The following is a 25,443-nucleotide window of genomic DNA, read 5'->3' on the forward strand; positions in this document are numbered from 1 at the left end:
CTCACCGGGAGGGGGCTGGAGGCAGACCCCGAACGCACCAGAGAGATTATATCACTACAGTTTAAATTACTGTAATGCTTTATTTGCTGGATTATCCAAATGATCAGGATGACTTCAGCTTATTCAGAGTCCTTTCATATACGGGGAAATCTGAACATATCATCACAGTACTGAAGTCAAAACAGGATCACTTCTAAATCCTTCTACAAAGGTTTGAGTCCCGGGAACATTTCTCAGTGTCTATAATGCTAATAGACCTCTAACTGTGTGTGTGTGTGTGTGTGTGTGTTTTAACTTGTATTTTATTTCTCTCGCAAACTTGGCTTTGTTAGGTTTTAGTACTTTACGACAATAATAATTAAATGTACTATATGAAAAAAATGACATTAACATTGAGATGTGGATTGGGCTTCTGTGCTCACAGTTGGCTGTCAACCAGATCACAATATTTTATCTTTGTCCACGTTAATAGAACCATCCAGCACTGTGAAAGCATATATAACAGAACCTAAGGACAAGCATTTAACACCTTCACACTGAGGGGCAGTGACCTCTTGGCTGAATCTGAAGCTTTCTAATCTGCTGGCTGGGCTTTGACATCCTGCTCAGCAGGTGCAGAAAGAGGCTTGTACATATGCACGTATATGTATACGGCTACGTTTGTGTGTGTAAACTCTATTCTCTACATTTCCTCATGACCAGCATGGTTACAGGAAACCATGTTCATTTCCAGCCCACCGCTGTTTGCACAGGTCAGAGGTCACATTTGTCACATCTATTTGCACATTAAATGTCTATGCTGTGACCTTGGAGCTGCTTACACTTGACAATTTTTTATATTTTAGTAACACACAGCATGCATTACTGTAATGATTTAGGTCAACATAGACTGTCTGATATCTGCAAAAATGGTTACACTTAACTTCAGTCATTGCAGACCCATTAAAAACAGAAACTTTAAGTAAATATTTGCCAGTGTTTCCAGCATTTTAAATACTTTTGACCAGCAGTTTGCACAAACCCACTGCTCTTGAAACTTACTGTTATTATTATTACTTTTTTTTTTTTTTTTGCAGCCACACATTTATTTTTTAGGAAAACTGGGGTCAGTCAGGTGGTCTCCAATATTTTCCAGGCGGCGACATCATCAGAAAGAAAAGGAAACTAGTGAAAGTCATTGTGTATACGGTGACTTACAGACCTAGTCATTGTGCCTGTGCTCCAACATGAAATATCCTCTCATGGGACTCTGTCAGTGATTTATAAACAGAAAGCTTGGTTGTGACATCTGAAAAATGCATACAAGGAGACAAGGAACTAGACGAACTGATAACTCTTAAACAAATATAAGTAATTTAAGACTAATGTTGCTATTCCAAAGCTTAAAAATAAGCTTGGGTGCCTTTTGTTACATAATACGGTTATGGTCAAAAGCAGATCTACAGAGCAGATCTACAGAGACTGAGGCGTTATTATCGACTAGCACAGCTTTACATTATTCACAGTCCTAAATCCTTTATCTTGTCATCTTTAGCTCCTCCCTCTTTATACCAGCTTTCATCTGATTAGCTGCCCCTCAAAAACAGAAGAGCTGAACAGCAGGTGACCATGTTAGGGTTGTCTGCTCTTCCTCTCATTATTCAGACCTAAGGAAAAACTGTCTGGAACGGAGGGTTTAGAGCTGTCTGAAGCCTAAGCTTTCGGCTCACAGGGATTATTTTGGACAACTAAACCCTGGTGTTTAATAAAAGGTATAAAAGAGTTGGTAAATGCACTTTTATTACATTCCACATGTGCTGGTTGCTCCAAATGGAAAGTATAAGGGGAAAAACAGGGGACAGTAATACAGTGATACTTCCAGAATGAATCACAGTACAAAAAGGGCATCAATATGTACAATATTATTTATGTACAAAAACAACCATGTTACACACAAGTATGATAAAAACCATACATCTCGGGCAAACTGCAGTATTACATGACAAAACAGGCATCAGTGTATAGTTTTTAAAATGTTCTCAGGAGGCTTGCAAGCCTTTGGTTCAGGAGGATGCACTTTCGCTCTAAGCAGAGTGAAATGTTTCCCCTCTCACAAAAACTAATTATATCCAGTCTTTTGTTCACTCTCACACACACTTACACACAGCCACACACAAAAACAAATGTTAAATAGGCATCTGTTCACTGATCCTTTCTGTCAGAGTTCAGTGGAGGTTTGGACAACAGTCAGATGGCAACACCGAACAGGAAATGTATCGGGACTCAAATGGAGGAAGATCCTCTGTTTACTCTTGACAGTTTCACAGGCACTCAAAGGCAAGTCTGTAAGTCTTTAAGTTTTCAGTTTACTGTTGAGTCTTTCAGCTCAACTTTATGCCTGTGCTGCTTTTTCATGGCCGTTAAGAAGGCCCAAAGACGATGGCGTCGACGCTCGTTCAACCCCTCTGCTTAGCAGCCTTTGTTCCTCTGGTGTCTGAGCACAGCCATCTGTGTTTATAAAGGTCAGAGGGTCACCTTTAATTTTTATATCTGCAACATCGACACAGTGCAAGTAACTGGAGATGGGGTCCTGTGAGCAAAAGAGTGCTAAGGACGCAAAGTAAATTTAAAAAACAGCTCCTCAGGGCTTTAAAAGGTCAGCATGGGGTCAGACCTCCAGCTCTTGGTTATCTGCATAGTGGAGGCGGTTCAACTTCTCCCTCTCCTGGTTTGAAATGTCCAGTTTGGCAGCATGTGCTGGCTTTAGTGCTGGGGAAGGGTGTGAAGGGGCCGGGGAGGGCGGTAGGGTCAGTTCAATCTCCTCGTAGCAACGTGAGACAGGGGCAGGGGCTGGAGGGTTTGTGAGAGGGGCGGCAGCGGGCAGCTGGGGCACCGGACGGTCCACGTTTCTGATGAGGTTGACAAACTCCCTCTGGTTGTTGATGCCTTCTTCCTGCGGGACAGCCTGCTGCTTTTTCCGCTTCCGATGGAGGTGGGACAGGATGAAGGCGCAGGAGGCACAGCCACAGACCGTCAGCAGAGCTAAGACTCCCACCAGGATCATGTAGAAGCTCAGGCCCCCGTGTGCTGAGTCAGACATGGCGCCTTCAGGTGTGGAGACGTCAAAGATCAGACCAGAGTTCATCAAGATTTTATACGTTTAAAGATGCACAAGTATTTGTCTCACCTTGACAGTGGTGACCAATGCAGGGATTTTTGAGGCTCATGCACTCGTCACCATAGTTACCGTCAGGACAGATGCATGTGTTCCTGCCATCTATTATGTGACACTGCAGGCCTTGTTGACAGGGGTTGGGATTGCACAAGTCCAACACGACCTGAAATATTGGAAAAACAAAACAATAAGACAGTTAAGAGATACATCCACTTCTCTCTAACCTCCAGTGAAGTTTCTGATTGGATCTTTAAAAGATCTTTTCTTACTTCACTTTCAATGCTAAAACTCAAATGTTCATTTATAGCCAATTAATTTTTTTTAAGTTTTAGCATTTTTAAACTTTTTGGTGTAAAATTTCCTCCTAATAGTGTGACTTCTCCTGTAGCTCAGCAGGGATTGAAAAACAAAAATAAATAAACAAACAAAAATGAACTTGAAAGTTGAAAGACTAAAGACACTGGATATATAAACCTGAATATTTTAGATTTGTTATTTTACGTAATTACTTGAGATTTTCAAGGATCACTTGAACTTGGAGCTAAGAGGGCTCTATAATATTATAAAAACGTTTATTTACTGTTTGGCTTTTGTTAAAAAGTTTTACTTCTGTGGACTCTTTAATGTACTTCACTTCTGATAGGGTTATACATGCTCGAATCATGTTTATTCTTGGTATAAATAATAACATCTGATGTGCTGTCTATAGTTTTCAATCCATTTTTATTCTGTATTTTATTTTTAATTATAAGCTTGTTCTACATTTGTTCATGATATCATCGCCTGTTTTATTTATACTCAGGTCCATGTCCATGTATTACTTTTTTTTAAAAGTGATTTTCTGCTTTTGTTTTGTAAAATATCTCCATCCACATGAAAAAGAAAAAGGCACAACATTAGGTTCTATGCAACATAAATGTTGGCCAATCAGAAGGCTACAGACGATAAAACCGCACAGTCTGATGTCAAAACAGAGATAAAAGTAGATAACGTTCTAAATCTAAATCTTCATTTCAGTTGTTGTATGTGTGGACATAAGGCTGAAATCCATAGACTAAAGCTATGTTTACCAAATACCAGTGTATGTGTGGACAGCGCGTCGCCCCAACCAATTGAACTTGAGATTAGCTGCATAATGCGTTTGTTACTGTGCTTTTCATTTACCTTTGCAGTACATTCAGCACTGTAAATATTCAGGTTTGTCTTTCTGGAACAGGTTTAAATACATATTTTACCATTGTGTAACATGAACTTCTGATAAAGACTAAATTTTAAAAATCCCAATTTTTCTAAATCCATCATATCGATTTTTGGATCACTCTTTTGAAATATTCTCTAATGTTATGCACGCTCTCTGTGCACCCACACATCTATTATCTTCCTCTGATCTTTCTGTCATCCTCATTAACTTGCTTTCACCTCTGATACATTTCTCACTCTGATTGGCTGCAGAAGGGTCACTGGCATGCATATACAGCTAGAAAAGGTGGAGCACGGAGCTTGCCGGTTGGCATCTCAGTACCTCGTCTCCTGATCGTTGTCAGCACTGGTGATGTCGTTCTGCTGCTTTTGTTTATGGGTTGAGTCATGTTTTCAATTTTGGTTCTGTTATTTTAGGTTATTAATATTAGTTTAGGGGAAAATGGAATCTGATGGCTCTTTGTATGGTTGTTTCATGATCTTCTTCCTCTTTTGTTTATTTTTGCCAGGTTTTCCATTTTCCTCATTCATGTTTATTCTTTGTAAGTAATCATATTTACATTATTAAAAGTATATTGAATGTGAGCAGCTTTCTGGGCTGGATTATGTTAGGTTCCCTTGAGTCTTTGATTTAGAGACTGTAACATCTAATATTACCTTGTATGCCTGTTTCATCTTTTTTACTAGAAATTATCTTCACACGTTAGTTCAACTAAAAAAAAAACATTTAGTTTTAATTATTTAAAAAAAATGATTAAATTAGGTTCTCCAACCTCACAGAAGTTTCCAGAATATCCAGTGGGGCAGTTGCAGGTGACTGTTCTTTCATCCTTCTCCACACACTGCCCTCCGTGCAGACAGGGGGCGCTATCACACAGACGTTGGCGATTTTGGCAGTGTTTTCCAGAGAATCCAGGTGGACACACACATCTGGACCCTGACACCTGGTCCTGTATGGGTCAGAATATACAGTTGTGGTCAGATGTTCACAGCCACTCATTACTGGCATGACTGTCATGGTAAATTTGTGCTTTTAATGACTTCCTTGAACTGTTCTTTTTCCAGGCTGATGATTGTACAGCATCTATCTTTAATGACTTTAAAAACAGGAATTGGGTTTGAATATAATTCTGGGTTTTCTCTGATACACTCATGCTCAACTATATGCACACAGCCCCATTAATATTTTGGTTAATTTCACTTAGCAAGTTGTACCTCAACCAAATACCTTCGTTAATCGTCAACAGTTTGACCACTCTTCTTGGCAGATTTTATAGAGTTCATTTAAACTGGTTGGTCTCCATTCTTCACAGCTGGTACGGTGTTCTTAGATTTAAAAGCCTTCACACCTCAAGAACATATCTCCTGGGATTGTGGCCAGTCACACGGTTCAACCTTTATCTGACCATACAACTTTTTAAAAGAAAGCATTTGATTTGTGTTGATTTTGGAGCAGGGGCTTATTTCTTGGTTGGCACCCTCTTAATCCACGGTAATGTAAAACTCACTTCACTGTGGACTCCTTAGAGCTTCACTAACTTCCGTGGACATTCCCATTGTCGTGAGTATTCATCAGTCCAGTGAGTGCTTTTTCTTTTTATGTTGGCTAGTTGTAGTCAATCATGATCAGTAACAAGAAGTTAACAGGCCTCGGTCTTATCAAATTAATTTTCAGTACCACTTATTAAAATATTTAATTAAGTATACATCTTAGCTCTTGTGGATGAGAGAAAGTAGAAAATAAATGCAAACAGTTGTACAATCATTGAACCCAGGAAAAGAACAGTTCAAAAAACCTTAAAAGCCCCAAATTACCATGACAGTCATGCCCATGATGAGTGTATCCAATCGTCTGACCATCAACTGTGTGTAATTTATATGTATGACACGAAGAAAAGAGCACTGGGGAGGGTTACAGAGGATCTGCGACAGGCAGAATAATATTTAAGAGAACATTTAAGTTAACCTAAAGCACAGCAGCTTCAAAACTTTGTACTGAATAATGTCTGACATACATCACACCTCCAGACTTTTTTCACTGGGGTGGCCATATGGGGGCCACTTAAAATATTGGAGTGGCACATGGTATGGTGGGGTGGTCCCCCTCTCCCCTTTGTGGCGCCCCTGCTGACATGCCTAAAAGCTCATATTGAATATTATATTATATATCAATATTTTGCTTGAAATACTGAAAAATGATCAAGATAATGTGAATGCTGAGTAGTGAAAAACTTAAGACGAGAACAACGAAGCAGGTGCAGAGACTGTAGGCAAATTAGACAGAGAGAGGCAGGCAGGAGTCTTACCTCACAACGTCCACCATTCAAACACAAACCCTGACAGCTGCTGTTCCCTGCAGGGAAACGAGGAATGCCACGTTAATTTCTCCCACAAACACAGAATATCTATGATATCTATGAACTTTGTAATCAAACATGTTCAAAGTGAAGGCAGAAGAGACTAAAGTTAGCACAAAGCAACAGGAGAGAACAGCCAAAAGAGACCTTTACATAGTGTTTGTTGCATTTTCAGTGCACTGCAGTGATACGCTGTGAAGGATGATTGATGAAACTGGAGCTGGAGTAAAATGATTTCCAGCCCACAGGGAGTCAGACCTGCTGTTTAACGGCTCTTCATGGTTTACTATCTGTCGCAGGATTGTCTCTTCTCTCTTTACTTATAAAATTATTTTCCTTCTTCTCGTTACTTTTTTTCATCCTTGTGCACTTACTGATGTCACAGTTAGGCCCCGTCCATCCAGGAAGGCAGTCACACAGGTAACTTCCGATCAGGTTGCGACAAGAGCGGGCGTGGATGCAGATACTTGACTCACATTCATTGTTGTCTGAAAAAAAAAACAAAGAACATTTTATAAATTTACATTTTGATAAAATACCTCCTTAAAAGTGCCCCACACAGTTTACAGCTTTCAGTGCCTTCTATTGAATTACTAATCAAAAAGTTATTAAAATGATTAACTTTGATAATATAAAAACATATCTGGGCATATATTATCACTTTTACACAATGGAAGCACAGGCAACATGAGGGGATCAAAAACGGAGCCACTTAAGGCTGATTCCAGATATATAAACATATGTTTTTGTCTATCAGAAACACAAAACACACTAAGACAGTTGATTGGATAAAGGTTAACACAACATTTACGTAATAAGAAATTAAACATTTAAAGCCTGTTAAGATAAAATCTCATTAAGGTGATGAGATGAGAAACATTTATATACTTTTAAAGCCCAGATTAGTTTTATTGATCCTTTTGGGGAAACATGTCTTTTTTTTTTATGTCAGAGGACATGTCTGTGTTTTTTATTCATTTGTATCAATGACTGTAATTCAGTTTGACAATCAGTTACCAACACAAATCATTTTGGGGATTACGCAGAGAGCTGTCTCAGGTGGCCCTGGTTTGTGCCAGTACTTTTCCCTCAAAACAGAAGACCAATATTAATAAAAACAAAATTTGAGCGTAACCTTGTTGGAGAACGTACAAACAGCACCGCACTAATTCAGTGAGATAAAACATCACCTAAATCCCCCCATCTAAGCGTCGCACAACCCACAAAACCCATCAAATCAAATCCTGCATGTCTCCCACTGAGTTCAAATGATCTTTACCCACCATTTAAACAGTTCAGTTTTGCACTGGGTGCTTGAACCTGGAAGTGGAGAGCTGCTGGGCAGACCCTACAGTCGAGGGATGCATGTCAGCAAAAACCTCGCAGCATCTTATTTGTTTATGCACAGAACCCCCTGCTTCTTTAAGTTTATCAGTGCCTATTCCCACCCTCTGTTGTTCTGGGAGTGTTGAAGCCAGGAGCCCTCGAGCGCTTGGCTCCAAAAGGATAGAAGGAGGATTAGAAAGAAATGCTCAATGAATAAAGAGGAAGTAGTGAGTCAGTTATAGGTAATCTAAACCATTTACCGTCAGCCAGAGGCCTATTAGGATTTAGGTGGGGGTGTGTGTGTGTGAATATGGAAAGGCTATCAATGGTAAGAGCCTGAGGATCCATCCTGCTGTGGGAGAAAATGGGGGTGCAGAAATCAGCTATAAGCGAGTGAAACTGATCAGCAAGTGTAATTGACTTTTACTGTTTCAGGTGCTGCTGATGCTCTGCCCATTGGCTCAGGCTATAAAGAGTTTTATAACATGTGTCCAAACACTGTGTGTGTGTGTGTGTGCGCGCACGTGTGTGTGTTGTACTGTGAGCCATTGGCCCGTGATGTGGAACTATGGAGGATCATCAAGTGTCAGAGTGACATATCGCTGTAACACCGAGGAGTAGGAGAGGCTGTCATCTTGAAATATGTCTCAGTTTTTACTTCATCACCCCAAAGCCCAGCATGTGTATATATACTGTGTGTGTGTGTGCGTGTGTGTTTGACCTGAGCCCATACAATACTCCCTCTGCTGTAGTATCTAACACAACAACCCTCTGGGTGCAGGCTTGTCAATATGAGCAAATGCAGCCCAAAGAGACGTGACGGTGCATTAAGAGACTACTGATTCTCAGGCAGCATGGGTTGATGGGAAAATTAACATGCTGCTGGCTTTTCTGCCTCTTTAATTTGCGCTTTAAATTCATATTTAGCTTCAAGTGGAACACAAGCGTTCCCAGCTTTTTAAAACAAGCTCAGATTGAATTTGTTCTCAGAGGATTTTTGTTTAAACTCCTATGAATAGTTTCCTTTGAAAATAAGGATCTCTGATCAGTTGTCTTGTTAGTGACACTTTTCCCAAATAGCTTGTAGATCCTGATCCCAAACGAAACATATCCGTGCAGGTTAATTCCCAGTGATGGCAGCTTGTCTGGAGAAGTACAGATTTAGCATTAGCAGACATCATCCCTGCACCCTAAAGAATAAAAATACACTTTTACACTTGCATTGCAGTCCTGAACCTTTTAAAATATTAGATTTTAATGTTTTTTAAGACAACGATGTCAAGATGTCAAATGCACATACAGTACTGTGCAGAAGTCTCAATCCACCCCTCATTTCTTTATATTTTTTGAGCCAAGGTGCCAGACCAATAGTTCTTAAAGATCTTCCAACTATTTCAACACTTTTTTCACTTGTACTTGAAAAAACAGGGACAAAAGGCTGAGGTATGCCAAATTACCCAAGAAATGGACGGAAAAATCAGTGGCAGCAGGTCTGATAAATCCGAATTTGAAATTTGTGGTTCAAATTGTCATCAGTATGTACGGAGGAGGTCAGGATAGAGGCACAACAGTGAGTGTCTTCAGCCATCCCATAGTTTGGGACTGCATTTCAGCCAGTAGTGTTGCCAATCTTGTCAGATTTTGATCCACCATGGTATACCATCCGAAAAGCATCTGATTGGCAGGAGCTTCATTTTTCGGCATGACAATGATCCCAAACACACTGCACATGCAGTAAAAGATTGAAAAAACACAGTCGTACACTATCAGTCCCCTGAGCCCAGACCTTCAACAGTACTTGAGCAGTTTGGGATCATCTTGACAGGAAACAGAACAAAAGGCAGCCAACATCCAAAGAAGAGCTTTGTCCTTCAAGAAGCCTGGAAAACTAGTCCCGAAGACTATTCAAAGAAATGACAAGAAAGCTTTGCTAAAGCCTAGATTATATTCTACTGAGAACTGATGGCCGAGTAGTCATTCCTGTTACCCTTCTTTTGTCATGTGTAGTTGGTGCATTATAATATAAATTGTTGTGGACAAGTCGGAGGTTTCAAAACAAATATGCAGCCATGTGGATGTTCACATCTACATGTGGATGTTAGTCCATCATTTTGCTCAGATGATCCCAAAAAATAACCAGCTGAAAGCTCCAGAACAGTCAAGACTATTTTCTCTTTTGTGAAGTCAACAACACTTCAGTTCACAGACAAAAAACACTTAAAGTACTCAGAAAAATGGAAACCTGAGTCTCCGCATATATGAAACAACAGCAGGTGCCCATGAGCAGATACTAACTGGACCTTGTACCATTAACCTGGTCATTATTTTCATGAACTGTGATCAGTTTGAGTAAAAGAAATTCAACAAAAATGTGATATAATCCAACTAAAGTCAATAAACACTAACATGATTTACTATTTGTTCTATTACTCTTTTATTTATCCACTACTATGGTACACTGGCCCTGTGCTGAAAGTGACTATATTTATGCAAACTTTACAACACTAGTACATACCAACCAGGAGGTTGCTAGGCAACATGATGGAGTCATAATATATCATAATATTCAAGTTTTATAAATAGAAATTAGACATTATTATGAAACGAAATTGGTACAGTGGCTTTTTTTAAGGTGTTGTAGGTGCAGAGATGCTGTGGTGTCGCGGTCAACACATTCACCTTACATGCAAAGTGGGCCCGGATAAACAGGGAGGGTTCTGTCATGAATAAAATCTTTGTCAAATCAAAGAAGCAGATCAATCTGCTCTGAGGACTCCTTGGCAGATAAGGCAGCAGCTAAAAACACATAGAGGTGCATAAATGCTAAAGAAAAGGGAATTTTAGCCCATTGGTATGTGGTTTCTAGGCAACATGAAGGCGGGATAGATAAGAACCTTCAAGGGCCTAAGCTATACCTGTGTGCCAAGTTTGATTGCTTAGCTCCTGATTGTGTGGGAGGAGTTTGCAGACAGAGAGTAATTTGTTGTATTATAGTAAGATAAAGAAGAGCAGGCATACGATGACCCACTGACCCAGCTGGCACGTCCTGCCGGTCCATCCAGGTGGACAGAGGCAGCGATAACCTCCAGGAGCTTCTTCACACGTTGCTCCATGGCCACAGGGGCTGCGATCACACTGCTTCACCGCTGAGAAGACAAACAGAGAATAATATATATGAACTTACTGGCCTGTGTGACGGGAGCGTGAGTGAGAACATTAAGGAGGCAGCTTGTGCATGTGTGATCTGAAGGGTAGTATTGGTGTGAGGAAGCTTGGATGCTTTCGTGTTTTTGTTCTTTCTGCTGCTCTGGTTTCTGTGCAAACAGTGATGAATACAATCATCTCAAATCTTTCCCAAAGAGGAGGGAGGAAGGAGTGCATTTGAATAAGGGAAAGGATGGCAAAGCCGGGGGTTGGACAGAAATAAAAATGAGGCTGCCATGTGTGGTTCTACCCATCTGACAAGGAATTTAAAACAGGAAAAACATCACATTCAGACAAAGAGAAGCTCCCCACTTAGGGGTTAACCATGCATAACTTAAAGAGGGCATCATAACTTTTCCCATGCATATCTCTGTGGTGTACATCTCTGTCTCTCTCATAACCTTTTTTCATTTACCTAACCCTACAGAAGAACCATTTTCCATTTTCCTGACCCCGAACAACAATAATCCTGCCAAGTTAGTGGCACATCTCCAAAAATGAGACGGAGAATTCATAACAAACAAAGAAGCCTTTAATTAATATCGGTTATATATATAAATCTAGTCTGAAAACAAAGCTATGTTGTGGTTTTGGTTGTCATTCCTTGCAAGCCTAACAATCTTCTTGCTGTATGTTCCCTGGAGAGTCCCCCCCCCCCCCCCCCCCCCGCACAATACATAGCCTGCAGAGATAGGCCGCCTCTCTGACTGTTAATCAAGCGAGCAACAAACAACAAGAGCAAAAATAAACAAAACTTTTATTCCCCCGTTCATCCCTCTGCTCTCACTCTTTGATAAAAATGCTTTCTGCTGAATTGTTTACATGCCACAGCGCTGTTTATCCTGCACGAGGTGAAAGCTGAGGATGTGGAACCGTTCTTGTTTACAGACAGCTCTGAAAGACCATAACCCGTGTGATCCAATCTCACCTGCCGTCACGCAACCCACCCACATACACACACACACACACACACACGACCGAGAAACCCAGACTGTTCTGACAGCTCTGCTCAGCTTGACCTTTAGCCGCATGCACATCAAACAATGTATGTGGCTGAGTGAGCGGGAACTAACGCAGTCTTTAAAAGCATTTAACCTACAAACAGACATATATTTAAGTGTGGTTTACTTGTATTACACCAAACCATGGTGTTAAGCAATTCAAAGAGGCATCAGGTCCTCTGTGCCTGTGAAGGAACTTTCTATAATGAGTGAAAAAATAAACCCCAAAAAAACCAAAACAAAACAAAAAAATCCCCTGATAACATCAGAGAAAGCCCAGCTTACAGGATTGGGATCATGGGAACTATACGATCCAGCATTTCTGAGCTTGATGCATACTTGTGATTGTTAGTGGAGATATCGCCGCCTTTCTTTCTTTTAAGGGGGACAGTTTCTGAATATAAGGATGAACCGCTATGTTTAATGATTTGACATCTTTCATACTCACAAAAAGAAAAAGAAAAACTGTGTTTATGGGAGATCGGGGGGGGGGGGGGGGCACCTCTATTTTCACCATGGTAACTTGCGCTAACCACACAACCGGAGACCAGAGTTTGGGTTTTCACTGGGCTAATTATTTTCCAGACAACATGCTGTAAGCACGAAATAGATAACAGGCACCCTCCTGAGATGTATCCTACTAGCCTCACTGAAAGGAGCCCTGCGGTGAAGTTATGTGCATTCGGTTGATGCAGAACATGAATATCTTTTTTTATATTCTTGCTCCTTTTTTGCTGCCAAGTCCATTTCACACCGCTGTAATTACAGCTAACAGAGCATAGATTTGAAAATGGATTTGTCTTTTTTCATTTATGTCAGAATGGCTTTTGCACTCATATTTTTGTGCTTTTTAGCCTTTGTATGGAGTTAATAAAATAGTGGCGAGATAACGGGAAAGCTGGGAATGAGACCAGCTGCAAACCTGAGCATCTGTGTTAGCTTTACAACATATGGGTAAGCTGAGTGACCTAAACCAGCACCCCTATTGCAGAATCACATTTTGTCCTGATTTGCATGTCACAATGATTATGTTTAAATGAAACTGAGCTCTAACACACAGCTGTAACAAGCCACAGACAGACAGGTAAAATCAAAATATTTAAAAAATATTTTGATTTTGAGTGTATTTGTAATTGTTTAATTAACAACTATTCTACATAGTGTATGTTTTGTATATCTTTCACAGGATTTTGGCCACCTGTGGTTGTTTAAAATGTGCTACTGTGCTAATTTTGAGTTGAATTGACTATATCCTTCATATTTCTCCAAACCTGTGCCTCTAAACTCAAGGTTGTCAAACTCATTTTACATTGTGAGGCCACTTTGATCTGAAATGGGCTGGACTAGTAAAAGTCCCCTTTCTCTCACTGTAAAGGTGTTTAACTTAACATTTCCTTTCTGTCCCATCTTGATACAAGGAAAAGAGGTGCAATTCACCGATAGAAAAAAGCTGTAAAACATCTAAAAATACATTACAAAATTCAAAATTTATGCCATTCGTTATATTTTCCAAAGCCATCCAGTGGATCAGATTGGAGTCTTTCCCAGGCTGATTCTTCGTGTTTGACACCTGGAGAAGCAGAGAAAGCCCGATGTCGTGTTTATCCAGCAGAATCTGAGTCTCAATAAACGCCTCAGCATGTGTTAGAGGAGACTGCATGTCACAGCGCCCTTAAAGGCTGCTCTTGTCTTTTTGCGATTAAAGTAAAGACAGTCTGGCTTTGCGTACTTTTAGGAAAAACATCAGACTACTGTACAGCAAACTGACATCCACATAAGGCCAAGAACAACAATGCCACACCAATCCAGAACACAACTGTGTATTGTTTTTGTGTTTAGCAGCAGTCTCAGCTTACATTCACTTGGCAGACACTTTGCTACTTCTTATTTTTTCACTTTTTTCACATCGCAAGAGAACCGGATGTCACTCCACAAATTCCCAATTATGCGATTAAAGTAATCACATTACATGGGAAAAAGCTCACATGAGTAAAAGACCTGATAATAAATACCTTCTAATTACTGCCATTAAAAAAAGAAACAAAAAAACATGTAGTAATTCACAGTGCCACCTCTGCTTATATTAATGCAATTGCTGATTATAAGTGCTCCAACAGAGGGTCTTGATTGTTCTAGTGATACAAATACAAATGCATTCCTGCATCCCCTCCCTCTCCCCCCGTCCACACACACACACACACACACACACACACACACACACACACACACACACACACAGGGAAAGATGTTTAGGCTAATTTAACTTCCTCTGTTGCATTGATTAGAGTCACTCGCTGGCTTTGATCCAATAATAACCAATCACAGACAATCTCACAGCGCCCCGGCCCCTCAGCTCAGTAAGACACGAATGTGAGCAGCATCGACAATCACCATCTGTGCAGGTGTGTCCAGTCCAGCCTTCGCTACAGATGCAGCTGAACCCTGTTTGGTCTTCCACACAGGTCGCGCCGTTCATACACGGGGAAGACAAGCACGCGTGTTCCACTAAAGGGAGGAAGGAGGGGAGGAAAGTGTAAATGAAAAGCTTGTTTCTCTCATAACGGTTATTAACTTTGACAAGCAATATTGTGGAAAAATGTGAATGGCTTATACAAATATAATATAAATAAACTAGAAAACAAACGTTGAAGTAAGAATGAATTTGTAGAGTCCCACGTTACACTGGGGTTAACATGTGTGCATGTAAAGACTACTTATAAGTAGGAATTTTCTAAATAACTCCAACAATTTATGATATTTCCTCCTTGTGCCACTCAGTAGTCTTGGCCATCTCTGTGCATCTCTTACATTTGTGTAAACAAACATTACCGAGAGCACTTTTGCTGTTTGTTGACGTTGACTCACCGATGTCACAGTTGCGTCCTCTGAAGCCTTCCTGGCACTCACACTGATACTCGTTGGGCTCTGTGTTCGTACAGGTCCCGCCGTTTTTACAGGGCTGATGGGTGCCACAGTAGTTTAGATCTGAACCCACAAAATGATGCGTTTAGTTTTTAGATTTTAGCTCACAGCAAAAACAAAGTGACATAGGGGCGAATAGAAAAATGAATGAGGGTGCCTTAGTCTGACTTTATTTTAGGTAAACATCCAGCGAACACACACACACACACACACACACACACACACACACACACACACACACACACACACACACACACACACACACACACACACACACACACACAGAGGCCTGGTGTATCCAGGTCTGTTCTGTGGGCTGACTGTGCAGGCCAGTAGCTGCAGGGCTTGTTCCTCCATTGTTGAGGCTGTTTAGAGCTTTGCTTTCTTTAATCATTTCCTCGGTGCCCAAGGCCTCTTTGTCTCACTGCAGCTCTTTACAGAGCCTTTCTGAATGCGCAGAAACAGCTTAAGACCCCACCTAGTTAAAAGCAGCCAGCCCAGCCCCGCTCACGTTCACCTTACCCAAGGCTATCACCTTTCTCCTGCACAATACGCTGTCCCGTGGGCACTGGTTAGGCTCCCACACTGGGACAGAGGTAGGAGTCATATGCTGGGATAATGCTGGGTGAACTTTGCTACAGTTTGGTGGGAAAATACTGACGCTCGAAATCCTTGGGGACTTATTTCTTATCTTATACAGAAGATCATGCATGGAGAGAAGTGTGAAGAACCACGCCTCGCTAAGACTGCACACACAATGCCTCTCTCTTTGTCTCAGAGCCACACAGACAGGATGAGTTATTGGTCAACATACAATACACGGCAGAGCACTTTCATCTTTACGTATGATGTAGTCTTCTACTGTGTTTTTATGTTAAATGAGTCTTTGGAAGCTCTTGTGGACAACAAAGGATCCATCAGTGTGTTGCTGAATCCAAACTCTTGTAAACCTACGAGTTCATATATAGAAAACAATCAAAAATTTAAAAAGGTGACACAGTAAGTATCTTTAGCATGACATAAAGAAATAAGAGAAATAAGATTAATAATTATGAATAATCATGAATTCTGTATAACTGTGCAAAAAGGTCACTGAGTAGAAGTAAATCTGGACAGTTGAGAGTTAGTCGGCTCGCTTTTTCCAAGAGTTTCTGTCTAAACTTTTACTTGGTTTTAATTTCATAGTGCCTGCTACGCTGTGTGGTTAAATTTACCTAGTGATTGATCACTCTGTGTGTCTACAAGCCAGCGCAGTATCCTAAACACCAACGACTCCAGTTGCATATCTGAGATACTGGAAAAAAAGGGTGGAAACCCCCTCACTCGCACATAAACACTTTCTTCTTCTCTACTACAGAAAAGGAGCGGGTCACATGTCGGACCTTTGTCACACAGCAGTCCTCCCCAGTTGACGTCGCACACACACTGCCAAGGTTCAGTGCAGCTCCCATACACACAGCCTGGGAACGTCATACACTGGTCGCACAGCTGACCCTTCCAGCCATATTGACACCTAAAAGAAAAAGAAGAAGAAGACATGAGCAGAGAGGCAGATTGGAACAACCACGAATCTCATTATCTGCATTATGAAGCTGCTGTTGCTATGATAGTTATAGAAATGCTATAGGGATGTTTCGATGGTGATTTTATTTGCTTCGTTAGACTTCTGTGGAAGAAGCTGTTACTTGAAAATGCTGCACAGCACAAATTAAATCCTTACGTGGGAGCTCATTGGTGTGCAGATCAATCTATACTATATGGACTAAAGTGTTGAGCCACTCCTCTTAAACTTTGAGCTCACTGAATTCCAGTGTGTTACTGTAATAGGATGCAGTCGTTGCAACAAGTCAGGTTGTGAAATTTCTTCCCTCCTAGATGTTCCACGATGAACTGTAAGTGGTATTATTGCAAAGTGGAAGCTTTTAAGGAGCACAGTGACTCAGTCACAAAGTAGAAAGTCACATAAAGTTACAGAGCGGGGTCACCAGCTGTAGAGTCAGTCTACTGCTGGCTCAACAACAGAGCTCCAGACTTTCTCTGGGTGTAAAAACTGAGCGCCAGGATCTTCATGGCATAGCCAAGCAGCTCCTGCAGGTGTAATGCAATGTAGGTGGCCCCTTAGGTTTTGTAGATATAGTGTACATTCAGCCCCACTTTACAACTGAAGTTAATTTATCTGTAGAGAGAATAGATCCCTCTAATGTAATAGCTTCACTAAATCTACACCCGCAACACTACTGCTGGACTTACAGGGGATCTAAGTTTGTGTATTTACAGCTTTGTGCATTATTTTTGGATTGAACTTGGTAGAGTCCCTCAATTCATCATATTTAAGTCACATTTCTCCTGATTGGATGTTTGTTCCAACCAGAATGCTTTGAACATAAGGTTAGTGTATATTAAAAGAAAAACTCCCATTAATTTGGCTGGCCATTTATGAATGAATGACTGAAGGGTTTGGTTTAAAAAGTTAACCTGCTCATATAAAATCACATTTTTTGTCATCTTCTGGTATTGACTAAAGTTTTCATTACTCAATTTTTATATTGTAACAGTCAAAATAATATTTCATATTTCCAATTTTCTATATTGGTACAAGTATACACTTACTTGCATTCTCCAGGTACATCGCAAGAGCCGTGGGTTTGATGACAGCCCTGCCTGCACACCGCTGCAAAGCCAAAAAAACAAAACACGGTTGGAATCATACCATGACACAATGTTTTTTTATGGAGTAGACGCGTGTATGGCGTCAGAGTATCTGCCACATCATATCAGGGTCAAAAATGCCTTTAATTAACCCTGAAAACGCCCTGAACTTCATCATCAACAGTAACCTGCAGGGGGTAACAGAGCGAGCTTCCTGCCTTCCTGCAGTCCAATCAGTGTCGTGTTGAGGAGGAAGTCAGATGAAGTGAGAAAGGGGTGAGATGGGCAGGGTTGCAGGATGTCCTTAAACTAGCTCTGTGTCCTTCAGGGTTCCCATGGTTTCCACTCTGGCTTCCTCCATTCACTCAGTTCAACCGCTGCAACATGATGGCAGCGCTCCGAGGTCACAGAGTGAGGGCGCTCAGTTGATGAGTCACACAAAATAATCCTCCACACCCTCACCACAGAAGGTAGCCAGCGTGTCTTTGCTGATGGACTGTTTCAGAGAGCAACCGTGTAATGGCCTGAAGTCTTTTTAACACTAAGACAAGCACGTGTGCGGTTATTCCTTATTAATGAGGCCTGTTCTCACCTTGTAGATTGCTATTAAAGCTGTGTGTGAATATTTAGATGACATATCCACGAAACCTTTATCACAATAATAGTTTTAAATAGTTTCAAAGACTAAAGTTAGACAGGAAAACAAAGACGATCTCAAGAAAAATTTGATTAACTTCAGGTTAGGTCAGTTCACCATTTGTGGAGTGACACTGTGATGGAGGGTGTTCTCTGCCTCACACCAAGAAGGCTCTGTGTTTGTATCTCCTGGCTGGGTGGGACCTTTCTGTGTCAAGATTGCATGATCTAACCTGTATCTGTGTGGGATTTTTTTTTCTTTTTATAAGTCCTGCTAGACTCCAAAGATATGTGTGTTAGATTATTAGTGATTCTGAAGTGGAAGTAAGGGTCTTTGTGACCCTGTGATTAACTGGCAAACCTGCACAGGGTGTGTGTGAGACAGACTCCAATATTTTTAGTTGACTTCTTTGATCTGGGCAGTTTACAAAATATGTTTGTGTGTTGAGGAATTTGAAGGTTTTTTTTCCCACCAGTACAGGCTTTAGTAGTGTAATCCATCGCAGCAAACATTAAGCCTGGGTTTATTTTTCTAATGCTGTACCCCTGTTACTGGATAACTTAATTGTTACCATTGTTGATGGTAACAGTAATACCTACTTAGTATTTAAGGGAGTATTTTTGGCAAAAACATTGTCTTGTTGAGGATTGAAGGAAGAAAATGATTATGTGTTAATATTTGAATGAGGTAGAGACAAATACTGGATTTTTAAAAACACATACACACACAAACAAATGCACAACTTTGAGGAAACACCAGTGGACTCCTTTGTGTTCCTTTTCTTACCTATTTTGCACTCTGGCCCTGTCCAGCCCTCCATGCAGACCTTGGAGCCGCTTTGGTCGCAGCTGAAGTGGCCGACGAAGTCATCGCGGGCTCGGCAGAACTTGTTGCAGAAGGGTCCGTAGTAGTTGGAGTGACAGCGGAAACGAAGTCGGTACTCCAGGCTGAAAGAGCGTCCGTGGTAACGGTAAGTCTGCCACTGTTCACCGGGGTTCAGCATGGAGGAGAGCAGGATTCGCTCGATCAACTGACCTGAGGGAGGAAGGAAGGAAGAAATACTTTCTTTTGTTTGCTGTTCTGACACTGGGAAATCAAAGGGTGCCAAACATCTGGGGAAGGAGGAACTGTGTCCACATTCAGCAGATAAATCTAAACACTCCTTAACATTATTAGCATCAAAGCTGATATGGCACGAGTTCAATCAAATAGTCGCCTGTTAACACATCGAGCAGTTATGGAGCAACATTACCATCATATGGAGTCTGGCTCTTTTTCCATCACCCACTAAGAAAAATATCTGTTTTTTTAGCTGTTTAATGTGACAAGTTACCCACCAGTGCATCACTAACTTTAGTGCTTGCCATTTTGTGCCGAGCAGGTTGTGTACAGGTGATTTATGAGAGCTATTTCACCAAAAAAACAAAAAAAAAACAACAACAAAAGAAAACCACTGGATGATGGAATTTGTGGGATTGATAAAAACAACGAGGCTCTAAAATGCTCTGCAGAGCTGTGAGACACCACAAATATCCAAGAGATCATCCCTATGAGGCAGCTCTTTAACATTTGATTAGCTATTGGAGAGGAGGGGGAGGTGCAGAGAGAGGACCAGACAAGCCCCAGGGCAACAGCGGGGCAGTGGCTGCTGCTCCTGACCCCCGGAGGGGATTTCCCAGAGGCACTGGTATCCCCAAGTCACTTTCAATGCTCTCTGACAGGGTGTTAACAGACACACAGTACTCAGAATAGGTGTGAGTGTGTCTGTGTGTTGTTTCAGTGTATATGCCATGTGTGTATCTATGAGATGCTAGTGAGGATACAGGCAAAGATTGCATGATAGGAGGACAGAACAGGAAGCCTCATTGGAAGTATGTCAGCAGTGAAGAGAGACTGAGTGTACAGAATGTGCGAGTGTGTGCATGTGTGTGTGTGAGAGAGAGATTCTGCCAGAGGCAAACAGAGTCAAAGAGGAAGGGAAGCAGCTATTAGGACACACACATAACAAACTGCCTGATGGAGAGATGAGATCACTGCGGTTTGACCCAAAGGAATGAAAACAGGGATACACAGTGGTTGGTGTGTGTGTGTGAGTGTGTGTGTGTGTGTGTGTGTGTGTGTGTGTGTGTGTGTGTGTTTTAGCATAAAAAATGGGATGGGAACAGAGCGGACGTTGAGCGGACTGTTAGCTCGGCCGCTACTCGATTCCTCTGCCGTCGCCTGTAGTCAAACTTGAGGGCCCCGTTTCACAAACACTCATTATGCTACTGCAGTGCATTGTGGGTTTTTCATTATTTTATGACTCTGGCATGGCCGGGGGTTAATTTCATCATCACCATTTCTCTTCCAGAAAAGAAGTAGAAGTAAGCGAATTATCATTCAGCACAGCAGGGAAGGTGTGTAACAGAGCCCAATTTTCGCAGTAACGTGATTAGAGAAGATGGTACAATAATATGTGAGGGGTGTGGAGGACCCCAGGAAGAATAGCCTCTCTGGCTGGTGCTAATGGGCATCCTAAAAAAAGAGAGAGAGCAAGAGACAGAAAGATTGATGGCAGAACAGCTGAAACAAGAAGCCCTGAGCTCTTCCTGAAATCACACTTTATAGAAACATAAGCAGCAGAGAAACAGAGATTGTATCTGCAGGGAGTTAAAAAAAAAAGCTTGTTTTCTTGTCTCTGGAGATTGTCCCCCTACTGTCTTGTATTAGCTGTGAAGTGCTTGCCCTTGACAATGGTGAGAAAACACTGCAGGAGAGAAAACACCTCCCTGTGACTTCATTTTGAATCAATAGCCTTGTGGAAGCCAATAGATCAGCTGAAGGGTTTTTTTAATTTGATGTGCATGGGTTCTCATGACATTTCTATGTTTATTTTCAGTTTTCATTCTAGTATAAACTCCCAGTGAAACTATTCTCACATGGATGGGGGACTAAGTCTAAACATGTGTCTTGAACTTTGGTGACAAGCTGGTCGAGATTATAATGCTTCTAATATTGAATTCCGCTTTCGCAGTTTTGTGGCTGTGGGTGTAACATCAGTACAGCTGAAACACGGGGGAGCACAGCAGCAAGTATGCTGTCAAAACCACCCAATGAATACGGGAGCAGAAGGAGAACATGGGAAAAAACATTTTAAGATGATTTATATTTACTGAAACATTACACTGAGAAAGTTACAAATGTCCCTGTGGGGTTTTTGTTCTGTGAGGGGGAAGAGATGAACGTAGTTACTATAAGCATTTGGTACAGAAGCCCTGTTTTAAAGCTCCAAATTTAGGATTTTGACAGCAGCCATGTTGGTTTTTTTGTGGCAGACAGTGGCAGAAAATGCACAAATGTATGGATGGATGGAATTTGACTCTCCAAAAGTGAAGCGCAGATTTATACAAGTTATTTTCTCAGATTATTTCATTAAAGGCACAAACACGATTAAGAAATCTAGTTCAGTGACTAATTAGCGCAAATTGGGAAAAGCAGCAGCCTGTGTCAGCGTCCATCTGTCAGTTAAAGCAGACCTGCTCCTAACTTTAAGCCTTAATTAGTGAGTTATAAACAAACTGCACTGTACATGTGTTATGAAGGCTGTAGCTTTATTTAAAGCCCCGGAGGTTGATGTTTGGTGCGTACACAAAACATCCAACAGCATGTGAGAAACTGTTTTCTCTGTGCTATTGCCCTGGTGGCAGTAACGCAGTAACAAAGGCACTTTTGCAAAACTTCTGAGCAGGAAAATTCAGTTCAAGAATTAAATAATACATTTTTTGTTGACTAGAAAACCCTTTGAAATCTGGGGAAATGGCAGCACTGCAGAAATGAGATGTTACAAGAACTGCAAGGCCCAAAAGATCAACGCAGGCCTTTTCATTTTTTCTTTATGTACTTAATGACATGTTTATTTTCTGAGTATATTATCCTGTATGTTGTTGTTAAATCGTACTTTGTGTAAACATTCAGTCACTGACTTATGAGTTAAAGCCGATGCAGCCTGGTGTTGCAAAATTTCCAGCCTCCATTAAATTATTGGTTATTACAGAGCGCGTTTACTCATCTTGATGATTGCTCAGGAGGCTGCAGTTTGCTGTTTATTCGATTTTCACTGTTGTAGTGACAGGTGTTTCCATCAGGTCTATATGTCTGTGTCGTGCAATAAAGTTAAATAAAAGACTGTGTCCTTCAAAATAAACATAAAACGGGATAGAGAATATGTAAAACAACTGAAAGAAACTAAATAAAACAAAATAAAGGTGCCAAAACCTGCTGCATATTACCTACTTACTGTGAACTACTGCAGGCATGTATGAAGTTTTACAGTCTGACTGATCTCATTTCATTGCTGTGATACCATCGTGTTCCCTTATCTAAACAGTTACTTGTCAGTATACTCAACAAAAACATAAAGGCCAAAGACCAAAGTTGTAACCAACGGGAATTATCCTTTAACAGATCAAGGTACGCCCCTGCACATTAACACTTAAGCTACATTTTATTTGAAGAAAACTCTGTGAAGGTCACACCGTCTGTGCTCATAGCACATCACATTTTCTTGGTATTTCCAAGAACCGTTTCAGAAGGTACAGTTATGCTCGGTAATCCTTTCTGATTTGCAGCACGGCCCGCTAAGTCCATTCAGACTACTACCGAACGCCTCTGTTTGGGCTGAGCTAAGCTGTCAGCCTAGTGAACAGCTTTAGGCCCAATGTAAGGGCTGTCAGGAGCTCAGGTGGAAACGGAAGATAATGCAAACAAGATGTAAGAGCGTCGCTGGAGGGCAGAGCGAAGGAGAGACGGAAGGCGAAAGAGAAATGTGAGGTGAAAAGTTTCTCATCCTATCAGCCATCTTCTGGGTAGCACCGAGGTTGAGAGACCGCAGTGCAGTGGTCCCTCAAAGGAAGGATTGTGGCATGACAGGAATGAGGAAGGCACAGAAACATCTGTCTGGCTGTGCTTGTGTGTGTATGTGTGTTGCTTTTTATAGCATGCCGCTCACATTCCCTGTCACGGAGCTTTTCCCGATTATGAGGAGGAACAGCAGTGAGATGAGCAGGAAATTAAAGGGTCTGGATAAAAGGCCCACTAAACTCGTTAGATCACAGACATTAAGACACAAAGGATATTTTCACATTGTTTCATCATGTCAGACAGCAAACGCTCATAAACAAGCACCCGTGTTGTTTTCCTCTATAAAACTGTTGATTGTTAATATTTAAACTCACAAGTAACTCTTTTCTTGATAAGATAAAGCTGGAAATGCAGCAAAGACGGCTCCATTTTTTAAACGTGTCACTTACCTTCAACACTTTAATGGTGTTTTAAGCGATGACGGTATATCTTACAAAGGCTCTCTAGCTTCAAACCTCAAAACATGACATGTGTGAGGATGAGGGGAATAATAACACCCTCACAACTTTCCTTCTGTTTATTGTTATTTAATTCAGCCCCCCTTTTATTTACATTCCTGACTACACATGAATAAAAAGGAACGCAGGTATGTGCAAACACACCTTCGACTGAACTCGATGTGTCATTGTCATAATCCAGAGCCTCCAACACCAGTGAGAACGACTTCTGTGGGAAAAAACACAGAAACAACACAGTCAGTGTGATGACATGCAGAGGGTTTTTTTTAAAAAAAATATTAAATTACACAAAGAAATTGTTCTCTCCTTCCTTCCAGGCTCTTTTCTCAGACTTTCGAACATGTTTTAGCTCACAATTTTCAATTTCAAATTTAATCCAAGAAATTTGTGTCATTTTGGTCTTTATCAGGATTTAGCTTTCACGATTAAACAGTCCTAGAAACAAATGCATCGGTGTAAACATGGGTTTGCTGAGTAGGCTATGAGTGCTGAAAAATGGAAAGGATTATTGGCAACCTCAGGCACAAACTCGCTCATTACAAAAACAAGACCTGATGGGGAATATGAAATGACTGTCACTGACTTCATGTGAGACTGATCCCTTCACTCCATTCTGGTGTCTGGCCTGATATAAATGTAATAAATGTAGTGGAGTCAGTGTGGCGCTTCAATGACTGTTACGTGCACCCTTTTTTTCTAGCTTTAGTAATACACTTTAATTAAATTCAGAGCTTTAAGTGGACACATAGCCAGCCTATATACTCTTATCTCATAGTGCAGTATAGCAGAGGACTTGAGCATACATGACTTTGGGCTTACAGAGATACACACTCTGGATAGATAACAGGTGCTCTTCCTTGTGTCTTCCCCTTTCCTGATTCATTTATTCGTCCTATAGACCAGCTATGAATAATTCAAACCAACATTACAGTTCTTCTCGCTCCCTTTATGGGTTTCTCTATCTCTGTACATTCACCGGCCGATCCCTCCCTCTGCGAAATGCACCACTGCCTGTCATGCAAATCGCTCCACCATGTGCATTGTGGGTAAGGTTCTTCTAAAGGGTTACATGAATGTGTGGTCACGTCTTTGCTGAGGGACAGCACTGCCCGGGTGGGGAGTGGGAAGTGAGGTGCTGCAGGACAAATGGATGGGAAGCAGGTGATGGGCACCGGAGGTGACCGAGTGAGGGAGAGGTTAAGTGCGGTAGGTCGGCCCAAAAACATCCGAGGCAGAAAGAGGCACATTTGAAGAGCAGAGGAGAAGATGAAGGGTTGCAATGAAGGCGCAAAATGTTAGGGGAGCGAAAATTGTGCAGCGGAAAGCACTGAGTCAGGAATTTGTTTCAAGAGGAAGAGCATCCAGTGTGTTTGAGAGGGGAAGAAAAGGTGAACCAAATGATGGTACAGATAGAGAAAAGGACAGAGAAAAGGGGAAGGGAGGATAATTACTTGGGGGATATGTAAAGAAAAGGGCACGGAAAGGTACAGCAGGGGAAAAACGCCACTGTGGTAGAATAATTATAATTTGTAGGCGTCCTGGAGTTTCTCTGATTCAGATATACACCCGGAGGAAGATGGAAGAAAGGTCAGAGGGAGGTGAAACCAAACGGATGATGATACAAGAGAGATGATTA

At 41.3% G+C, this 25,443-nt stretch overlaps 1 protein-coding gene across 1 annotated transcript in view; it reads right to left on the minus strand.

Moving 5' to 3' along the window:
• Positions 1 to 1,762: 1,762 nt before the first annotated feature.
• LOC120719792 (protein jagged-1b) overlaps positions 1,763 to 25,443 on the minus strand; it is a 60,360-nt gene continuing 36,679 nt past the window's right edge. The window contains exons 3-14 of the mRNA XM_040009275.1: positions 23,952 to 24,015; positions 19,237 to 19,485; positions 17,775 to 17,835; positions 16,547 to 16,677; positions 15,108 to 15,227; positions 14,634 to 14,747; positions 11,070 to 11,183; positions 7,086 to 7,199; positions 6,661 to 6,707; positions 5,128 to 5,304; positions 3,167 to 3,317; positions 1,763 to 3,084 (exon numbers count right to left, since the gene is read on the minus strand). Of these exons, the coding sequence (XP_039865209.1) occupies positions 2,648 to 3,084; positions 3,167 to 3,317; positions 5,128 to 5,304; positions 6,661 to 6,707; positions 7,086 to 7,199; positions 11,070 to 11,183; positions 14,634 to 14,747; positions 15,108 to 15,227; positions 16,547 to 16,677; positions 17,775 to 17,835; positions 19,237 to 19,485; positions 23,952 to 24,015 (1,779 nt within the window). The 3' untranslated portion in view covers positions 1,763 to 2,647. The remainder of the gene's footprint in view (positions 3,085 to 3,166; positions 3,318 to 5,127; positions 5,305 to 6,660; positions 6,708 to 7,085; positions 7,200 to 11,069; positions 11,184 to 14,633; positions 14,748 to 15,107; positions 15,228 to 16,546; positions 16,678 to 17,774; positions 17,836 to 19,236; positions 19,486 to 23,951; positions 24,016 to 25,443) is intronic.

The sequence above is a fragment of the Simochromis diagramma genome, unplaced genomic scaffold, assembly GCF_900408965.1.
Source record: "Simochromis diagramma unplaced genomic scaffold, fSimDia1.1 OVJJ01000344.1, whole genome shotgun sequence".
NCBI lineage: Eukaryota > Metazoa > Chordata > Actinopteri > Cichliformes > Cichlidae > Simochromis > Simochromis diagramma.